This window comes from Saimiri boliviensis, chromosome 17, assembly GCF_048565385.1.
Source record: "Saimiri boliviensis isolate mSaiBol1 chromosome 17, mSaiBol1.pri, whole genome shotgun sequence".
Lineage (NCBI taxonomy): Eukaryota > Metazoa > Chordata > Mammalia > Primates > Cebidae > Saimiri > Saimiri boliviensis.
In genome coordinates this window covers 55,656,150-55,678,545 of record NC_133465.1, presented here as the reverse complement: position 1 = coordinate 55,678,545, position 22,396 = coordinate 55,656,150, and the positions used below count along the sequence as shown (strand labels likewise).

Below are 22,396 nucleotides of genomic sequence, written 5' to 3'. Positions count from 1 at the left end.
CCACAAAGGAGTGTGCGGTCTGCCTTATGGACAGTCCTTAATATATATCAATAGGATATAGACAGGAACTTAGATCGCATGTTTCTCCTGGTAGAGTGAGCAAAAGGGGTAGTATATATCACTTCAGGGGATCACAAAACACTTAGATTCAGAGAGCTGGAATGGCTTAATGAAGACTTTGAGTATATGATTCCTGCCTCCCCAAATGCCATTAGGAATCTAATTTCCAACTGATAAGAGAGTGTGGGCTGGGCGTGGAGTTGGCCGCCTTTACTGGGTGAGCTGTGAAGAAGGGTGAAAAGAAGCAGATATTCCATCTCATTTTCCTGCTCTTCAGGTTGACTGGGCAAGCGGAAGGGATTTTTCTCCCACAGAATATCTATATTCAGCACTTGTCCTGAGTATTGTTTCAGGCGAGGGCTTGGAATCACATTTGGAAACATTCAAATCCAAAGGCAGGGAGGTTCTGCTGTTCCTTTTCATGAAATTACTGTCACATCAGCTGTCAGCTGCAGGAATCTCTCCCACCCACGCATTTTGTGAGTCCAAATTAGGTGGACTAATTAATTGTAATTTTTACTTTCAAGTCTCAAGGACTTTGATGGGCGTCTGTGCTTCCTTTCATGGCTGTGTGTGGGAATTCATGTAGGAGGGAGACCTTCCAGGAGCAGGGCCGAGGGTCTCGGGCTCTTGGCTTCTAATATTGTCCCCCAGATTACTTCCCCTGTGACCTCTCCTCTCTTTGCTCTCTGTCTCTCATCTCTTCGGTAATAAAGAACTCTTCTTAGCATCAACCTGAAACTGTCAGCAGCATGCAGGAGTGAGCAGTCACTTTACTTACTGTGACGTTTTGATCCAGCTAGCCTTTTTATCCTGATGTTAAGCAAGTGGCCAAGGAGATTAATGGCTGAGTGCATCCTGGAGCTGAACTGGCTGGGTTCAAATCCTAGCTCTGCTAATTACTAGCTCGGTGACCTTGGGCAAGTGACTTAACTAACTTCTGTGCATTAGTTTCCTCATTTGTCAAATACGGATTTAAAACACTACCTTCCTCATTTCGTTGTTGTGAGAATTAAATAGTATAAATATTTGAGAACTGTGCTGAACTTACAGAAGCCAGGACTCCGGGTGGCAACTTTTAAGATTACTTCTGTCACGCATCTGCAGGGGTCCTGGTGAGGTAGTGAAGTTTTGCTGTGAGCAAGTAGATTTCCAGAGTGTGCTTACGGGCAGTGACCTCCCCGTTCCTTCTTGGCATGCTAGTTTCTCTTTTGAGATGGAGTCTAGCTCCGTCACCCAGGCTGGAGTGCAGTGGTGCCAACCTCTGCTCACTGCAACCACCTCCCAGGTTCAAGCAATTCTCTCGCTTCATCCTCCTGAGTAGCTGTGATTACAAGCACCCGCTACCATGCCAAGCTAATTTTTGTATTTTTAGTAGAGATAGGGTTTTCACCATGTTGGCCAGGCTGGTCTTGAACTCCTGACCTCAGGGGATCTGTCCGCCTCAGCCTCCCCAAGTGCTGAGATTACAGGCATGAGCCACCATGACTGGCCATGCTAGTTTCTTGAATTCCCCACCTCAGGTGATCCGCCCGCCTTGGCCTCCAAAGTGCTTGGATTACAGGTGTAAGCCCCCATGCCCGGCCTGGCCATGTTAGTTTCTATTGATGCACAGATCGAGGCTAATTTTCCACGTGGAACCCCCCCACCACCCAACAACTGTACCGCATGCCGCTCTTTCCTAACCCCTTGCACGCTTTCTGTCAATGCTATGTAATTAGCACATTTGGACATGGTATCTTGGCTTCTCATGCTGATTGTCTGTTCAGCTGTTTGTTGTCTTGGAAGAGTAATGAAAAGATGCCTCATGGCCAGAGAGCTGCCCGTGATCATTGTTCAGTGGATGATGTGCCCAAGTTCATACAACAGTGACTTGGACAACCACACTTGTCCTTAGCCTGCTCTTGGCTTTTGAAGTCACTTATTTGGCTTTCTTATTTCTGTATTTAACTTAAAACTGTCAAAAGAAAGTATGAGACGCTGCAGGTGGGAGTGTAAAACGGTGCAGCTGCTATGGAGGAAAGTCTAACAGTTCCTCAAAAGGTTAAACGTGTTGTTACCATGTGACCCAGTAATTCCACATCCAAGAGAAATGAAAACATACATCCTCGAAAGATGCACACGCAAATGCTCATAGCAGCATTATTCATAATGGCCACAAGGTGAAAACCATGGAAATGTCCATCACCTGATGAATGGATAAACAAAATTTGGTATATCCATAAAAAATGGAATATTATTTAGAAATAAAAAAGGAAGTACTGATTCATGCTAGACATGAATGAATCTTAAAAACATCTTAAATGAAAGGAGTCAGTGACAAAAGGCCAGGTATTGTATGATTTCCACTGATGGGAATGTTCAGAACGGCCACGTCCCTAGAAACAGAAGATCAATTAGTGGTTGCTGGGGCTGGGAGGAGAAGAGAATGGGGCGTGATTGTTAGTCAGTATGGAGTTTCTTTTGGAGATGATGAAAATATTGTGGAATTAGATGGTGGTGATGATTTCACAACCTTGTGAATATACTAAAAGCCACCGAATTGCATATTTTTTTTAAAGTATGAGAAACATCTATATGCTCAACTACAGAGTTTAAAGTCATCTTTAAGATTACCTTTTCAAGAGTAGCTGTCACCTAAAATAAAATAAAAAGTGACTTGATCTGCAAGGAAAACATGAAAAATGCAAATGACTAAGAATGGCTTTTTCACCCCAAATTGTTGAATATAAATTATATACATGCAATTCATAAGCTCTGTAGGATTCGGCTGCCTTCTATGTTGAGATTCTATAATTTACTACATTCCCGGATGGGCCATCAAAATCATACTGAAAGCAGCTTCTATAACAGAAATAGAAGGGCTTTTTCAGGTCCTGCCTACCGCCACTCCTGGGTTCCCGAAGGTAATAATTCACAGCTCCTCTTTGTGGTGACCTTCCAAAGAGTGATTTAACTGTTTGTAAAGGTGTTTGGACCTTTTTGACATTAAAGAGATTTACTGAACTGAATTTATCTTGTGTTTACAACCAGAATATTTCCAGGGGACACCTTCCAGCCCCCTAAAAATTAACCATCTCGGCTTATCAGTGTTTCATCAGGAGCCTACTGATGGACTCTTTTGGTTTAATTAAATAATAGGGTTGAAATCTCTCCCAGGGCTGTCTCAGTACATATTTGGAAGAAGGATGTGAAATGGCTATGCACTGCCTAAAATGGGCTTTGCAAGAATAAATGATCCAAGAGAGAACCCAGAATTGACTTTAAAACATCCTGTAATCATGTCACACCTGTTAGGATGGCTGTTATTAAAAAAAAAAAAAAAAAAGAAAAGAAAAAGAAAGAAAGTGATGATGGGCCAGCCATGGTAGCTCACACCTGTAATCTCAGTGCTTTGGGAGGCTGAGGTGGGAGGATCAGTTGAGGCCAGGAGCTTAAGACCAGCCTGGGCAACACAGCAAGACCTGTCTCTACAATATATATATATATATTTTTTTTTAATTAGCCAGGAGTAGTGCTGTGTACCTATAGTCCCGGCTACTCCAGAGGCTAAAGTGGGAGGATTGCTTGAGCCCAGGAAGTTGAAGCTGCAGTGAGCTGTGTCACACCACTGCATTGCAACCTGGGTGACAGAGCAAGACCCTTTCCCTAAAAACATTTTTAACTGTAAAGCAAGTGTTGGTGGGGATTTGGAGAAATCAGAACCCTCGTACATTGCTAGTAGAGATGTAAAACTGTGGAAAACAGTTTGGTGGTTACTCAAAAAGTTCAACATAGAATTACCATATGATGGAGCAATTCCACTTCTAGGTCTATACTCAAAATAATTAAAAGCAGAGACTCAGATACTTGTATACTCATGTTCACAGCAGCATTTTGTTTTGTTTTGTTTTGTTTTAATAGACAGGGTTTCACCATGTTGGCCAGGCTGGTCTTGAACTCCTGACCTCAGGTGATCCGCCCACCTCGGCCTCCCAAAGTGTTGAGATTACAGGCGTGAGCCACCACGCCCAGTCCTAGCAGCATTCTTTTTTTTGGCAGGGGGTGGGGAGATGATGTCTTGCTCTGTCCCGCAGGCTGGAGTGCAGTGGTACAATCTTGGCTCACTGCAACTTCCGCCTCCTGGGTTCAAGCAATTCTCCTGCTTCAGCCTCCTGAGTAGCTGGGACTACAGGTATGCACCACCACACCTAGCTGATTTTTGTGTTTTTAGTAGAGACGGGGTTTTGCCACATTGGCCAGGCTGTTCTCGAACTCCCGACCTCAAGTAATCCGCCTGCCTTGGCCTCCCAAAGTGCTGGGATTATAGACCGAAGGCAGCTTTAGATTTCAGGCGTGAGCCACTGTGCCCAGCATAAGCCACTGTTTCCAGCCAGAAGATCGATTTTTTAAATGTAGCGATTCCTGGAAATGTACCAAACTTAACTGTTTTCTCTTTCTTCACTGACTACCTCAGGAGAGCAGGAATGGACACTCCTTTGCTTTCCTGCATCCGTTATCTGTTTTTGTTTTTTTTTTTAAACCAAGGAAGAAACAACCTTAAGCCACTATGGCCTAGAAATGAATGGTGGCTCCCTGCAACCAGCCACACACCCTCTCTGGCTGCAGGTGCCATCCATGCCTGTGGAACCTGGGGCTTCTCCTAAGAGGGGTGAGCAAAGACGCCAGAACTTTCCAAGTCTCAATCCACAGATATAATTTGATTATGACTCTCTCCCAGCCTTGCTAGGTAGTTGCCAGAAGCCCAAAACCACTTTCCAAGCCAGCTAGCAGTTAAGTAAGCAAAGGAGTCCAGTGACCCTCAGATATTACTGAGGTCTTGTTTGTCTAGGCATGAAGTACCTTGAATAACTCTTTCAAAACATTAAGAACTCCTGTTGTGCAATTGTACCTGAAGCAGCAAGAGCATCTCTTTACCTTCTCTTCACCCTCTGTTCTCAGAAGTCTCATGGTGCTGAAACTAATTGCTGTCATTCCCGAGTGAATTCTTTTTAAGTGGTACTGCAGCTTCCCTTGATGCTACCAGCCATCTTCATAAAGGATTTCATAAAGGGTTGATGGGTGCATTAGGCTTCACAAACAAAGGGTTCTTTTCATTCTGGAAAGGCCTTGCTGCCTTGATAAGAGGATGGACCTCTCTACTGGGAACACCTTCAGTTATGGGGCCAAGTTTACAGAGATGACAAAGGGGTCATGAGCGGATGGCGCAGGATACATTTCCTGGGAAAGCTCTATCTCAATTTTCCCCCTTTCTGGTCTTGTGATTGACTGTGGGTTTCTGTTCTGTAGTAAACACAAGAGCCTTGATTGCTTACTAAAGGTCAGACTTGTCAGCAAACCTCTCCATTAACTTGAGTTGCGATCGGTTTTACATTTCCTGGCAAATCGTTTGAGATCTCTGATGAATGCGTCAGGTTCCTTCAGTCTTCTGTCTTCAAGGCAGAAACACTCAAGAAACCCTCCCTCTTCGCCAGACACCAAGTGTGTCTTGTTTGCAGCTCTGCCTCCAGAGTCTACAGGGCTTGGCATACACATGAAATGCATGTCGAACGATGAATAAGAGCGTACAGGACTCTTAAGAACCAAGACCGTCCCCACAGCCAACATATAAAGAAATTCCATGTTCTGCACCAGGAGCCAACTGCCCTTGTGGTTTTCAGTTGAGTTCTGGCAGTTCCTGTCTTTGTTCTCATTCATTCTTCATGGGCTCCCACTAATGGCTAATTTGCTCAGCTTGTCACTTATAAATCCAAGGACATGACACCGGTGCCTTAGCCAGTGCTTATAAAGTAGCCTAAAAATGCTTCATGTTATCATCTTGGCTTTTCCATTTTTGAGTCAAATGAATTCTCAGGGCTAGAACATCACTCCTAAAAGCAAGGCGGTGTTGGAAGAAGCAAAATGTTCATGCACTCTAACTTTGCATAGACTGTGAAGAATATTGTTACTCTTCTGTACTCAGCCAAGTAGATATTCTCCTCAGTGGTCTAGTACACTTGAGGTAACTTGCACAGTCTTGCAGCAACCGCAGGGATAGAGGTTGTACTGGCACCAGCACGAAGCATAGCCTGAGCCCTTAACTTGGAGTTAAATTGCTCTGTTTCTATTCAGTTCAGTCCAGGACTTAGGATGGGTTAAGCGTCAGCATCCAGTACAGTTTATATTAGTTTGTCACAAAAGGAGGATTTTTTGAATTAAATGTTGATAACCCAGCTTCTTCTTAAATCTTTTCATCAGCTTTTTCATTCCCATACCCTGGCATAATGACACAGGTATTACGTAAACAAGATACCTCTGAGGGCTGCTTATAAAAACTCAAGAGAAAAGATAAATATGTGATGATGCACTGATATCCTGAAATATGAGCTGCAGGGTTTGTCTTTTCTTTGTGGGATCGGATATTGGTTTTCATGGTTTATTGACCTGGCCGAGAGACATCTGACAAATCACCCAAGAATTTACACCTTTTTTTTTTTTTTTTTTTTTTCTCTTTCAACCTTCCTGTCTACATGGAGAAATCTACACATTGAATCACAGAGCCGGGAAGACTGAAGGCTTAGCCAGTCATGTTCTCAGCCCTGGCAGAGCCCAAATCAGATCTAGCTGTTGAATGTAAAAATACATGCTGCTTTCCCAAAGGAAAAAAGAATTGGAATTGGTCTCACTGTAGTTACTGTCGGGCAGAGCTTCGGGATAAGGAGCTACGGGAAGGGTAGACTATGGGTGATGTTCATGTTCATTCACTTGACATTCATATTCATTGAGGAATGTATTCCCATTAAGACCAGATTAGAACACTTTTGGGTTCAGTTAATTACTCCTTCCTTTCTGCCCAGGTCTTTGTCTATAACATGGAGCAGTCAGCACCTGGTTACTTGGGAGCCTCACCAACAGGAATCCTCCAGAATGGTCATAGTAAAGACTTCTAGGGCTGGGTGTGGTGACTCACACCTAGAATCCCAGCACTTTGGGAGGCTGAGGCAGACAGATCACCTGAGGTCAGGAGTTCAAGACTGGCCTGGCCAACACGGTGAAACCCTGTCTCTGCTAAAAATACAAAAATTAGCCAGGCTTGGTAGCACATGCTTGTAGTCCCAGCTACTCACTGAGGCAGGAGAATTGCTTGAACCTCGGAGGTGGAGACTGCAGTGAGCTGAGATCATGCCACTGCACTCTAGCCTGGGTGACAGAGGGAGACTCTGCACCCTGCCCCCACAACACCAAAAAAAAAAAAAAAAAAGATATCTAGGCTTAGGACACAGCAAGCAAAGAACTGCCCTGACATGGCAGGAATCAGGGAATGTCATGTAATATTGTCTCTCAGGAGAGTCTTGTTATATTCCTGCTGTCTTCTAGGTTCAACACCTTTCAGGAAGGTTCTAAACCAAAGGTTCATCAAATAGAAATAATTTAATAAATGATTTCATGGTGAATTTTAAAACTTTTTTATAATCACAAAATAATTATTAGTTACCTTGAGGCATGAGCCATACTCACTGAAAAATGACAGGTTTCCAGCCTTTTTTAAAAATGTGATAAAATATACATATCATAAAATGTACCAAATCTTTTTTTTTTTTAATGGGATCTTGCTTTGTTGCCCAGGCTGGAGCACAGTGGCATGATCATAGCTCACTGCACTGCAGCCTGGAACTCCTGGGCTGAAACGATCATCCCACCTCAGCCTCCCGAGTAGCTGGGACTACAGCTTGTACCACCATCCCCAGCTAATTTTTTATTTTTTGTTTTGTGTAGAGACAGCATCTCCCTAAGTTGTCCAGACTGGTCACCAACTCCTGGGCTCAAGCTCAGCCTCCCACCTCAGCCTCCCAAAGCACTGGGATTGCAGACATAAACTTACCATATCTGGCCCATCGTAACCAATTTTGAGTGTACATTTCGGTGACATTCAGTACATTCACATTGTTGCAAAACCATCATCACCATCTACCTCCAGAACCTTTTTTTCATCCTAAACGGAGACATTGTACCCTAAACACTCACTCTCCATTACCCCGCCTCTCCAGCCCCTGGCAGCTACCATTCAACTTTCTGTCTCTGCTAACTTGACAGTTCTAGCTGCCTCATCTAAGTGGAAGTTCTCAAGCTTTTTATAATCCTTACGGGAGGCATTCAATCTGACTTGCCGTCTAATGAAGTTTTTACAGAAGGAAAAGAGAGTTTTGAGCAGATGGTCAAGTTTCCTTTGGTTTTGGCATTGTACAAGTGATGGCAGATGCCTCATTCTTTTATACTTTCTGGAACCTGCGGCATAACAGGGATATGAATGAAACAGATCTGCAAGTCACAGTCAGACATGTGGCCAAGGAGAAGGAACGGTGGCAAGGGCAGTTGGTGTACAGTTTTATTATACAATTGACGAAGCATTTTAATTTGTAAGGTTTTTTTTTTTCCTCACTTGATTCTCACCATGTCTTGTGAGGTATTCTATTAGTTCCATTTTAATGATAACAAACTGTGGCTCAGCTAAGTAAATTGTCTAAGGTTACAAAGCAAGTCAAAGGCAGAATCAGGACGCTGAGTTCACGTTTTCGTTTTAAAACCCCAGTGCTTTCCATCATAGACCACTGTGAACAATTATCACCTCTCTGGAGGCCCAGGTAATAGCCAGTCCTCAGGAAGGGAGGGCTTCTCCAAATGCAACCATGATTGCTAGTGTTCTACCTCACCAGCTCAGAAATACATTGGAAGTTTTTTTTTTTTTTTGAAACAGAGTCTCACTCTGTCACCAGGCTGGAATGCCATGGCACGGTCTCAGCTCACTGCAAAGGAGCTCCACTTCCCGGGTTCAGCGATTCTCCTGCCTCAGCCTCCCAATTAGCTGGGACTACAAGGGCGTGCTACCACACCCAGCTAATTTTGTATTTTTAGTAGAGATGGGGCTTCACTGTGTTGGCCAGGATGGTCTAGATCTCTTGACCCTGTGATCCACCGCCTTGGCCTCGGCCTCCCAAAGTGCTGGGATTACAGGCATGAGCCACCATGCCTGACCACATGGAAACTCTTAACCTCCCTCAGAGGTCTGACCAGCCAGCCTCCAGGGTCTTGGTGAAGTCTTGGTGGGGTATCATAGCTCCACTCTGAATCTAAGTTGGTCTAGATTACAGTCTAGCCTGGCACTGTCCGTTAGGAATATGTAAGCCACAAATGAGAAGCACACATGTAATTTTAAATTTTCTAATAGTCACATTTTTTAAAGTGTGTAAAAAGAAACATATAGACCAGGTCGAAGCAACTCACATCTGTAATCCCAGAACTTCGTGAGGCTGAGGCGGAAGGATGGCTTGAGGCCAGGTATTTGAGACCAGCCTAGGTAACATAGCAAGACTCCATCTCTACAGAAAAAAATACAAAACTTAGCTGGACGTGGTGGTGCCTGCCTGTAGTCCCAGTGACTCAAGGGGCTGAGGTAGAAGGATCACTTGAGCCCTGGAGTTCAGGCTGCAGTGAGCTACAGTCATACCACTGTGCTCCAGCATAGATGACGGAGCAAAACCCTGTCCTTAAAAAATAAAAGAAAAAAAGAAGTTTGGATAACAGAGTGAGACCCCGTCTCTAAAAAAAAGAAAAAAAAAAAAGCAAGTGAAGTTAAATATATATTTTAGTTAATCCAGTATATTGAAAATATGAGCAATTTCAATATAAAATTATTAATGAACTATTTTGCTTTTTTTGTAGTAAGTCTTCCAAATCTAGTGTGCATTTTAGATTTAAACAGCACTCCCAAGTCAGATGCTAAATTTTCATTGGCAGTACTATTGATCTTTATTTAGATTTCATAAAATTCCCAGTTGAAAAAGTAGATTCACATACCCAAAGTGTTTCAAACATATATGAAGGTTTTCTAAGAACTGAATCAACCACCAGTCTTAAATATTAATTAAAATGAGCCAGGTGCCGTGACTCACGCCCGTAATCCCAGTGCTTTGGGAGGCAGGCAGATCACAAGGTCAGCAGACTGAGACCATTCTGGCCAACATGGTGAAACCCCGTTTCTACTAAAATACAAAAAATTAGCTGGACTACGTGGTGGCACGCACCTGTAGTCTCAGCTACTTGGGAGGCTGAGGCAGGAGAATCACTTGAACTCGGGAGGCAGAGATTACAGTGAGCTGAGATTGCATCACTGCACTCCAGTCTGACCCCAGAGCATACTCTGTTTCGAAATTAACTAATTAATTAAAATGAAAGAAAATTTAAAATGTAGTCCCTCTATTCAATGGACCACATTTCACATGCTCAGTAGCCACACAGAGCTTTGATTCTGGGCAGAGCAGATCTAGATGAACAGCTGTGGGTGGCCCAGACTAGACCTAGCTGTAGATTAGAACAAAGGTCTGCAAACTTTTTTCTGTAAAGGGCCAGAGAGTAAATATTTTCAGCCTTGGGGGTTACAGAGTCTCTCAACGTACTCAACTCTGCCATTGTAACGTGAAAGCAGCATAGAATGAATGAGCATAGCTGTGTTCCAATAAAACTTTATTTACAAAGCAGGCATCAGCCCACGTGTTTTGCCAACCTTCAGACTAGAACATTTGTCCCAGTGCCTTAGCTGTGCTGTGGGATTACCAGAAAAACAGACAGCTCTCGGCTCTAGCTTTCTGAGATGAGGTTGTCAAAATCTGGACTTATTGGATCTCCTTCCCTGTGTGTAATTAGAATTTTGACACCACTCGGCATGAAGCAGCAACGGGCCTGAGTCCTGTGTAGTCATTTATCCTGCAGGTGCTCTCTGCAGTGGACGGTTCGTGTCTCCCGAAGCAATTTCTTCCCTATGCTCTGAGGTCCATGTATTGACAGCGGAGAAAGCTGGAAGAAAGGCTTCAACAAAAACATTAATGGTGATATAAAGAATGTAGGAAACTCCCAAGAAAGCCAAATGATATCACTCTCTGCTTTTCCATCTATCCACACAGCCCATGTGAGGCAGGAATCACACGTTTCACAGCTGGGTAAACATGTGATTTCACGTTAAATCAGAGGGACAGGTGTCTCTCTGTGCTTGTTAGGTGATGTGGCCTCTGCCCATTTTGATGGCAAAGGGCAAAGTAAATATAAATTATGTTTCCTGACCTGGGGCCTTGGGGTCCCCAGGCACGGAATAACTCCACCCGATTTAGGAATCTACATTGCAAAGCTGCGGTTCCTGCTGTTCACCCTGTGATGTTTGGAAACGGTATTGGGACTAATGGAGGGAAAGAAAGAGGACAGGAAGGGAGGAGATAGAGATTGTTTGCAGGAAGATGACACCCACTTGGTGCTTTAGGGTGGGGGGTTATGGGAGGCTGGCTTTGCAGAATCTCTGAGACTCAGCAGCTGGGGAAGTGTTAAGTGAAAATCAGTCACAGCTTAGAGTTCTGCTGACCATAACACTTTGGATACAGTCTTTCTTCAGGCATGAATGATGCTGAAGGTATTGCTGGCACTCATCTGATAATCCCTTACAGTACGCAAGTTTTGGCTTGGGGTTGCCTTTTGTAAAAATCAAGGTTCAAGGTTAAATGACTTGGCCAGGCGTGGTGGCTCATGCCCATAATCCCAGCACTCTTCGAGGCTGAGGTGGGAGGATCACCACTTGAGGTAAGGAGTTCGAGACCAGCCTGGCCAACCTGGTGAAACCCTGTTTCTACTAAAAAAAAAAAAGAAAAAGAAAAAGAAAAAAAAAAATTAGCCAGGCGTGGTTGTGTGTGCCTGTAATCCCAGCTACTCAGCAGAGTGAGGAAGGAAAATTTTTGAATCTGAGAGGCAGAGGTTGCCGTGGGCCAGGGTTGCACTATTGCCCTCCACCTGGGTGACAGAGTGACCCCATTTCAAAACAAACAAACAAACAAACAAAACAGGTTAAATGATTTGATCGTGCCCCATGTGAAAGTTTGCAAAAGTTCAAACTAATGAAACTGCTGGCTGCTTCAGCACGTTATGCAACCCTGCCTTTTCTCAAATTTTGCAGCTCTATCAAGTGTACGGCGCGCTGCGGGGGCAAAGATCTGGATCCCATGATGTCTTTTGACTATGGAGGTAATTATTTGGAGTAGCTGTTCTGATGATAACTCACATGGAGGTTCAGCCTGCAGTACGGAACTGTCTCTACTCATGATTGCCTATAATGATGATTACCCAAACTCTGGAATTATAACAATAGATGTTACAAAGTTAGAGCATAATTGCTCTACCATTCCTTACATGTGCACAGATTAAACAACTTTGATCTTTCAATCAGAGTTTTGTTACTCATCTTCTTCAATAGCAAAGGTCAGAGGCAGGAGCTTTCTGCCACCTCCCTCCCCACTTTTTAAATCATAGTGAGGCTTAGATTTTTAGAGCATTTCACTTGGTAAAGAAGTAAGGATTGAAGTTGGGTGGAATAGAATGAGTAGAGGCCTACAGGGGGTCAGAATCCCAGTTCCGACATCTAGAAGCTCCATAACATGGAGAGAGTCTTTAACCTCTCTGCAACTCAGCTTCCTCGTCTGTCAGTACCCACTTAGCTGAATCATTGAGAGATTAGAAATGAATATAAACTGAGCTGACACCTGTAATCTCAGCACTTTGGGAGGCCAAAGTGGGAGAATTGCTTAAGGCTAGGAGTTTGAGACCAACTTTGGCAACATAATGAGACCCTGTCTGTACAAAAGAAAAAATATAAAAATTGGCCGGGCGCGGTGGCTCAAGCCTGTAATCCCAGCACTTTGGGAGGCCGAGGCGGGTGGATCACGAGGTCGAGAGATCGAGACTATCCTGGTCAACATGGTGAAACCCCGTCTCTACTAAAAATACAAAAAATTAGCTGGGCATGGTGGCGCGTGCCTATAATCCCAGCTACTCGGGAGGCTGAGGCAGGAGAATTGCCTGAACCCAGGAGGCAGAGGTTGCGGTGAGCCGAGATCGCGCCATTGCACTCCAGCCTGGGTAACAAGAGCGAAACTCCATCTCAAAAAAAAAAAAAAAAAAAAAAAAAAAAAAAAAAAAATTAACTGGGTGTGGCACACACCTGTAGTCCCAGCTCCTTGGGGGTCTGATGCAGGAGAATTGCCTGAGCCCATGAACTCGAGGCTGAGGTGAGTCAGGATCATGCCACTGAACTGTAGCCTGGGTGATAGAGTAAGGCCCTGTTGCTTTATTTATTTATTTATTTATTTATTTAGAGACGGAGTCTCACTCTGTTGAAGTGAGTGCAGGCTGGAGTGCAGTGGCATGATCTCAGCTCACTGCAACCTCCACTTCCTGGGTTTAAGTGATTCTCCTGACTCAGCCTCCCAATTAGCTGGAATCACAGACACCCGCCACTATATCCCACTAATTTTTGTATTTTTAATAGAGACAGGGTTTTGCCATATTGGCCAGGCTGGTCTTGAACTTCTGACCTCAGGTGATCCACCTGCCTCAGCCTCCCAAAGGGCTGGGATTACAGGCTTGAGCCACCACACCCGGCCAGACCCTGTAAAAGAAAGACAAAAGAAATATAAAGCACTTAATCAGTGCCTTGCACTAATGGGCAATCAATCGATGCTATATCATCATTATCATCACTAATTCTGTGATCAATTCCCAGGCTTTGGAGGCTTTAAAATCTTTCTATGTCTTTGGATGTTATAGCCTTTATTCAGCATACAAGTTTGTTTGGAGCTGCTGGTCAGGGATATGGTATTTTCACTAAGTTAGGGACGGAACTTCGTAAGAAATCAGCATAAAGGAGGAAAAAAGAAACAGGCCTCCTAAAGACAGAACATTTACTGCTGAGCAAGTGCTGATGGCTGCCTTCACCACGTTCTGCTGCAGCGGTTCTCAGCACTTATGTGCATTTCAGAAAGATTCCCCCTCTCCTCTCCCCAGAGCCTGAATGGGGAAGGTTTGGAACAACCTCAGATTCAGCATTTTTAGGAGTGTCTATGGAGATTTGGAAGCAGGTGGTTCAAGGACTCTCTGTCTCTTCTCCCTCCCTCAAATCAGAAACGGCTACTTGTGTCTGCGAGTGAATATGAGATTTGAAAACAACAAACCCACGGCTCCTGAAATGGCCCAGTTCCCATGGCCACAACCAGCAAAGTGGGCCTGATTTTCGTAGGAGGGGAAGAAGTGACGGCTGCAGAGCCCTTGACCATCTCGGTGTCTGGGCTCAAGTGTCCCGCCACCCCCAGCGTCTGCGGGTCACCCCCAGACTGACGCCGTCTCAGTGAGCTAATGCCAGTGTCTGCCCCGCACCGGCTCATTTAATAGCCACTGGAATGATCAATGAGGCCGAAGGCTCAGCCCTCCACCAGCTGCGGTGAATCAGCTGCCTCGGCCATTCCCATCTCCACTGAGCAGGAAGCACTGGAGCTGAGCCCAGCCAGGGCTGACTTGCGTCTGGCTAATGGCTTTTCTGTGTCATGCATTGACCTTGATTCCATACGTTTTTCATATGTGAGTGGGTTGGAACCTCTGTAGATGGTCCAGTGGTGGAAATAGCTCTTCTGCCAAGCCCCTCACCGAGGTCCTGGGCTGTACTTTGTTTTAGGGGTGTCTGCTTCCGAAGCAGAATCAGCGCTTTTGTTTAAATTGAGGTGAAATTCACGTAACATAAAATCAACCATGTTAAAGGGAACAGTCGGTGGCATCTAGTGCACTCCCAATGTCGTGCAAACCACCTCTATCCAACACACTTCCACCGCCCCAGAAAGAACCTCTGTACCTGTTACATTATTTTACTACGGCTGCTGTAACAAAGTGCCGTAGACTGGGTGGCTTCGACAACAGAAATTTTGGGCCAGGAGCGGTGGCTCATACCTGTAATCTCAGCACTTTGGGAGGCCGAGGTGGCTATATCATTTGAGGTCAGGAGTTCAAGACCAGCCTGGCCAACATGGTGAAACCCCACCTCTACTAAAAATACAAAAATTAGTCGGGCGGTAGTTGCGCGCACCTGTAATCCCAGCTGCTTGGGAGGCTGAAAGAGGAGAATCACTTGAGCCTGGGAGGTGGAGATTGTAGTAAGCCGAGATCGCACCACTGCCCTCCAGGCTGGGTGACAGAGTGAGACCCTGTCTCAAAACAACAACAACAACAAAAACAACCAGAAAATTTACTGTCTCACAATTCTGGAGGCTGGAAGTTTGAAATCAAGGTGTCAGCAGGCTTGGTTCCTTCTGGAGGCTGTGAGGGAAGGATCCTGTTTGGGCCCCAATCCTTGGCTTAGAGATGGCTGTTTTTCTCTTCACATGATTTTTCTCTATGCTTATCTGTGTCCATGTCTAAATTTCCCTTTATTATAAGGACACCAGGCCTATTGGATAAGGACTCGCCCTAATGACCTCATTTTGACATGTTTACCTCTGTACAGATGCTATCTCCAAATAAGGTCACATTTGGGGCTACTGGGGATCAGGACTTCACAGTATGTATTTTGGGGGAACACGATTCAACCTTTCACATCATTAAACAGTTTCAGTATCCGTACTTCGTGGCTGAGTACTGTTCCATTGTAGGTAAACATTTATTTCTTGAACCCCAAGTACAAAGCAACTCTCAGTGAAACCTCCACCCCTGGGTACTGGTGTCCCTTGTTACAGGCTTGCGTGCTCATCTGTATAAGGCGGCATGTTGATCTCACACATGTAGCTCATAAATCTGCAATCTGTAAACTTTTTCTTACTCTCTTCGTCCTTGAAAGAGTGTTAGTCTTTATGGGCGAAAGTCAAATCGGTACTGGACTAAGGAAAGAGAGGTCAAGCTTCTGATACTGAAATTCATTTAAAAAATTGATTTCAGGCTGGGTGCGGTTGCTCATGCCTGTAATCCCAGCACATCGAGAGGCTGAAGTGGGCGAATTGCTTGAACCCGGGAGTTCAAGACCAGCCTGGGCAACATGGTGAGACTCTGTCTCTACAAAAAATAGAAAAATTAGCTGGGCGTGGTGGCGTGTACCTGTAGTCACAGCTGCTTGAGAGGCCGAAATGAGATTTCTTGAGCCTGGGAGGTGGAGGTTACAGTGATCCGAGATCACATCACTGCACTCCAACCTGTGTGATAAGGGTGAGACCCTGTCTCAAACAAACGAAAAAACAGGATTTCATCTTTAAATTTTCTTTTTCCCTTTCCTGATCCTATCCTTAGTGCTTTCCATTTCTCAGGAGCACAGGTGTGCACACACAGACACGTGCACACATATGCTCACATTGAAAGCGTTTTCATGTGACCATTCTGGAGAGGGGTGTGGCACAGATAGGAGGCACAGGCCTTTGAGAAGACCCAGACAGCAGTTTGCTTCCATTGTCATGGTTACTGGGCTTGGTCCCTAGGGCTGGCTGCAGACCAGAGCCTTTCTGAACTTCTTCACACTCCCATCCCTGCTCCTGCCGGGGAATGAAAGAGACCTTCGGGCACATGTGTTTTCTCAACTGTGAAACTGACTGCACTGTTGACTTGTACATTTCATCTGCCCCCTTAATTTAAGATCTATTTCTGCCTCTTACGAAGGCAGACAGGGGACCTGCATCCCTGCAGGTTCTTGGGGAATAACCCTGAGTCCTCATTAATTTGTTGCAGACTCAGGTCCCACTCCTGCATCCCAGAGGCGTCAATGGTAATAACTCTGTGTCTGTGTGTAGGAAGGACGACAGCAGGGTTGCATCGTCCTGCATCTTGACTCTGAGCAGAGCTGTCCCTTATGGAAAAGTTGTTTAGTCACCTCCTTCCTCTCTCTCTCTCTCTCTTTTTCATCAAATTCATTTTGCCACTTGGAAAGTCCACTGGGGGAAGAAATACCTGCTGTCCCTAGGGTTTTCAGAGAGGCAGGAAGGCAGATGGAACAGTTCATATGTGAAAAAAGGATAGAAAATGTTCATGTTGCATGTGGCTCCACATGATTTTAGGGTAAGACAGGTGGCTTTTAGGGCCTTGAACTGGAAGGCTCCACACTCCTCATGGAATTGGATGAAAAGCAGTTAAAGGTACTGTAGGTGATCCTCGGTGAGGAACGGCCTTCGGGGGCTCAGATTCTGAGCCTTGGCTCCACGCGTGGTGGGGTCTGGGCCTCTGGAGCTTTGAAAAGCTTCCAAGTGATAATAATAACCAGCCACCTTTGAGAACAATTGTTCTAGGGAACAGCCTCCAGGAGAGTTGAGCATTTTGAGAGAGTGGGGATAGAAGAAATAGGTGATATCTAATCCTCCGTGTTCAGCAATGCCACTAATTAGGCAGAAAGCAGGGGCAAAAATCACATGCCCTTGGCTGTCTTGGGCCAAGCCAGCAGGACTTTGGCTCCATTTAGCCCCGTATCCTGCAAAGGGAGACTCCAGGGTCCCCCTTCCCAAGGTTTGGTCGGCTGCCGAACCTTACAGGCTGCCAGCCACCCTGGCGAGCATTTGCCAAAGTGATATAAAATATTCACGGGAACGTGCTGTCTCGGCAATCTACTCACAACTGGTTCTCTCCCTAGCTCCCGAGGAAAAGTAACATTAGGCCCATGTGGCTGCTTTCTCTTCTCAGCAGAAGGTGCTGATGTTATTAGTGGCTTGCCAAGCTGTGGTTGGAGGGGGATGTCAGGGGCATGCCGTGGGGCTGACCTTTCTGTCTCTGACTCTGTTTTGTAGTACAAAATTGGACAGCTGTACATGATCAGCAAACACAGCCATGAACAGAGTGACCGGGGAGAAGGGGTGGAGGTCGTCCAGAATGAGCCCTTCGAGGACCCTCACCATGGCAACGGGCAGTTCACCGAGAAGCGGGTGTATCTCAACAGGTAAGTCACGGCAGCCTGCGTTCTACACAGGAGCCCCTCCCACATGACCCCATGGTGTGTTAGAGGTGGAGGCATTGAGTGTCTGGGATGAAAAGATCACTCAGAAAGTCACTACGTTCACCCTCTACGCGCACCAATCTCATTGCTTTTGAAAACAGAATCTGCCTGGGCAAGGTAACCCATGCCAGTAATCCCAATGTTTTTGGGAGGCCAAGTGGGGAGGATAGCTTGAGGCCAGGAGTTAGAGGCTACAGTGAGCTACACTCACACTACTGCACTCCAGCCTGGGGTGACAGAGCAAGACCCAGACTCTAAAAAATATTAATACATAAAATAAACGAAACAGAATCTCCTCCCCCCCCACCCCCAACTTGCATTCTGCAAAAATAGTCCTCAGCTGCATTTCCATTAGAAGGAGTTTCAGCTCATCTTTCCCACCCCTTTGATGACACATTATGATGAAATGTGATCTTAAGAATTCAAGAGCCTCGAAGGTGGAGGCCGCAGTGAGCCATGATCATGCCACTGCTCTCCAGCCCGGGCAACAGAGTGAGACCCTGTCTTGAAAAAAAAAGAGAGAATTAAAGGACTTTGTCTCATTCCTCGGTTCAGTGTTCGCTGTGGGAAAGAGATGGCGCTGCTTATATGCTGTAGACAAGTAAGGGCTGGAGGAGGCAGTGCGTCTTTGGGTCTCGCTTGGGTGTCCAGAAAGGAAATGACAAAACAGTCCCCTGTGACCTAAGTGGTAATGCATTGGTTAAGATAGCTCCCGCTTCTCAAGGGACCCATCCCTCCCAAGGTAGAGGCTGTCATTCTCCTTTTGGAAGGGAAACGCATCGAGGATGATAAAACAGCACTAACCAAGCCTGCCATTCTGCTTTGCAAAATATATTCTTTAATCCCTTGCTATTTTCTTTTCCTTTTTCTTTTCTTTTTTTTTTTTTTTAAGACAGAGTCTCACTCTGTCACCCAGGCTGGAATGCAGTGGCATGATCTCTCCTCACTGCAACCTCCACCTCCTGGGTTCAAGTGATACTCCTGCCTCGGCCTCCTCCTGAGTAGCTGGGATTACAGGTGCCTACCACCACTCCCAGCTAATTTTTGTATTTTTAGTAGAGATGGGGGTTCCACCATGTTGGCGAGGCTGGTCTTGAACTCCTGACCTCAAGTGATCCGCCTGCCTCAGCCTCCCAAAGTGCTGGGATTACAGGCATGAGCCACCGCGCCTGGACTTTCTTGCTATTTTCTCATAATGAGTGGCATAATGGATTATTAGGGCTTGTCTGATCTCCTCCCCACCTTATGCTCCTATCCAGCCCATTTCTTCCATTCAGTTCTTTTCTGGATCACAATATTTGTGGTTAGATGCCATATGAAATATATTTTATTGGCTCAGTATGGTGGCTCATGCCTGTAATCCCAGCACTTTGGGAGGCTAAGGGTGGTAGGTCAGGAGTTCAAAACCAGCCTGAGTAACATGGCAAAACCCTATCTCTACTAAAAATACAAAAATTAACCAGTCATGGTGGTACACACCTATAGCCCCAGCTACTCGGGAGGCTGAGGTGGGAGAATTGCTTGAACCTAGGAGGTTGAGAGCTGCAGTGAGCTGAGACCATGCCACTGTACTCCAGCTTGGGCAACAGAGTGAGACCCTGTCGTAAAAAAAAAAAAAAAAAAAATACATATATGATACATATCATTTATAAATATAGAATATAGAAAATGTATTTTGTGTATCTATATATATTTTTTTGAGATGGAGTCTCACTCTGTCACCAGGCTGGAGTACAGTGGTGCAGTCTTGGCTCACTGCAACCTCCGCCTCCTGGGTTCAAGCAGTTCTTCTGCTTCAGCTTCTTGGGTAGCTGAAATTACATACAAGCGCCCACTGCCACACCTGGCTAATTTTTGTATTTTTTTAGTAAAGATGTGGTTTCGCCATGTTGGCCAGGCTGGTCTCGAACTCCTGACCTCAGATGATCTGCCTGCCTCAGCCTCCCAAAGTGCTGGGATTACAGGCGTGAGCCACTGCCCCTGGCCAAAGAAATAGCTTATTGAGATTAACTATCTGTTCCAGCAAACAAGTCTTACGTCAGCCATTTCATGAATACTTTTACCCCTACCTGCGGCCTCTCCAATTGGCCCTGTGTGATTATCCAGAAAGTATTTTCAACACCCTAGCCGGGCAGTGCCCCAGTTTATTCACCGACACTAGTGACTGTCCATTCTCAGGGCCTCGGACGTGGTCAGACGGCTCTGAGAGGAACCATATTTAGATCCCACCATTCTCACCTTGGCCCCACTTCCTAGCAGCTTGAATTGGACTATTCCTTCTTGATGGGAAACTGTTTTCTGTCACTAGGGTGGGTGGAAGTCTCCCAGACCCAAGTCCTGACAGTGAAGGGCATGAGCTGATTAAACTGAGGTTTTAATTTGCCCAGAGATACAGTAGCAGGGAATTCCTGAGTCACGATGAAATGCAAATGAGACTGATCCCATTCATCTATTAGTAGCTGTGAATTCCCAGGCTTCAGAACCAGTTCAGTGTCCAGCCAGCTGTTGATTTGCAGGGGCAGCTGGGCTCTGGGTCTGGCCTGGGTACAGCTTCTTTACAGAGACAGGTCTCTCAATGTGCTGCTTTGCCATTCTTAGTGAGGACGGTGTAAATCAAATATCGAGCCAGTTTCTCCTCAGGGCTTACCTCTGCAGAGCAGAGAAGTGAGGGAGAGGCAGGAAAATAGAAACCTATGGAAAATTCCATTTCTTGGCATCTGGTTGTATTCTCCCAAGTTATTACCTGGGGAATGTTCCCTATGTATGAAAATCAAGAATAGTTTTCGGAACTTTATAAGTTTTACTGAAACAAACTGAGAAGCATCCAGCTACCCTCGTCATGCCTGTTTTGTCATATCATATGTATATTGTGTTTATTTTAAAGGACAGTGATAAACATTCGTAAGAGGGAAATTTATTATAAATAGATGTGGACTTCCAGTAATAGTAAGTAAAAAGAGTAATGGGGACACTCCACCACTTCCCCTGACAAACACAGGATAATATATAACTATGTAAAGAAGCTGAGCTCAAAACAAAGAAAGGGAAATCCTCCGAGACTAGAAATAGAGAGGCAAATTGAAACTAGAGTGGAAAGCAGACCCGCTATTGCTAAGGAAGGCGGGGACGTCAGAACAGAATGTCGATTCTGATATCTAGGAACCGGGCATGTTATGCCCATGAGGAACAGGAATCAGGGCCTCACGCCCACATAAATGGAAAGTTGGAACTGAGAATCAGGCGTACAGATAATTTTTGGCAATCAAGAGCTGAGAGAGTTCACTAACTCAGACCCGTATTGAAAGAACTACTAAAGGATGTGCTATAGGAAAGAGGAGACTAAGCCTAGGAAGAAGAAGAGGGGAGTTCTAGAAATAATAATAAATGAAGAAATCGATAAACAACTAGGTAAATCTTTGAATGGATGTAGGATGTTTTTAAAAAGGTAATAAAATAACAGAATATGGGAGAGCAATAATTATAGTAAAAAGCACTCTAAGGTGCTATTATTTAAGAATTAGAGAAAGATGTTGAATAATTTTAGATTTTCTTTTCTTTCTTTCTTTTTTTTTTTTTTCCTTGAGACAGACAGGTCTGTCGCCCAGGCTGGAGTGCAGTGGGGCAATCTCGGCTCACTGCAACCACCACCTCCTGGGCTTAAGCGATTCTCGTGTCTCAGCCTCCCAAGTAGCTGGGACTACTGTGTGCAACACCACAATGCCCGACTAATTTTTGTATTTTTAGTAGAGAGTTTCACCATGTTGGCCAGGCTGGTCTTGAACTCCTGACCTCAAATGATTCACCTTGGCCTTGGCCTCCCAAAGTGCTGGGATTATAGGTGTGAGCCACTGTGCCTGGCCTAATTTTAGATTTTCTAAGACAAGTATGCATAGTCAAAATATAAAGGTAAGCCGGCCGCAGTAGATCACACCTGTAATCCCATCACTTTGGGAGGCTGAGGCAGGCGGATCACGAGGTCAAGAGATCAAGACCATCCTGGCCAACATGGTGAAACCCTGTCTCTACTAAAAACATAAAAGTTAGCCAGGTGTGGTGGCACGCACCTGTAGTCCCAGCTACTAAGGAGGCCGAGGCAGAAGAATCACTTGAACCCAGGAGGCGGAGGTTGCAGTGAACTGAGATTGCGTCACTGCACTCCAGCCTGGTGACAGAGCAAGACTCTGTCTCAAAAAAAAAAAAAAAAGTGTATATACATATATATATATATATATATACACACACACACACACACCACACACACACACACACACACACACACACACACACACATATATATATATATATATATATATATATATATATATATATATACACACATACACATAGGTAATCTCTGAAGGGGCAGTAAAACAATCTATAACCTCCAAGAGAAAAGTTGATCAATCCACCAAAGGCAGGGGAACAAAAAAGAGAAGCCTACAAAAAGCATGATCATAGAAAGCACAAATTTGGATGGTAAGATAAAATGAAATGGCAGATACTCACTTTTCTAGCCACCCCGGCAGCTAGGGATGGCCA

General features: G+C 45.0%; 1 protein-coding gene across 1 annotated transcript in view; it reads left to right on the top strand.

The window, feature by feature from the left end:
• The window catches only part of PITPNC1 (phosphatidylinositol transfer protein cytoplasmic 1), a 321,680-nt gene that overhangs the window by 136,880 nt on the left and 162,404 nt on the right, over positions 1-22,396 (top strand). The window contains exon 2 of the mRNA XM_039476220.2: positions 17,652-17,800. Coding sequence (XP_039332154.1) covers positions 17,652-17,800 — 149 coding nt within the window. The remainder of the gene's footprint in view (positions 1-17,651; positions 17,801-22,396) is intronic.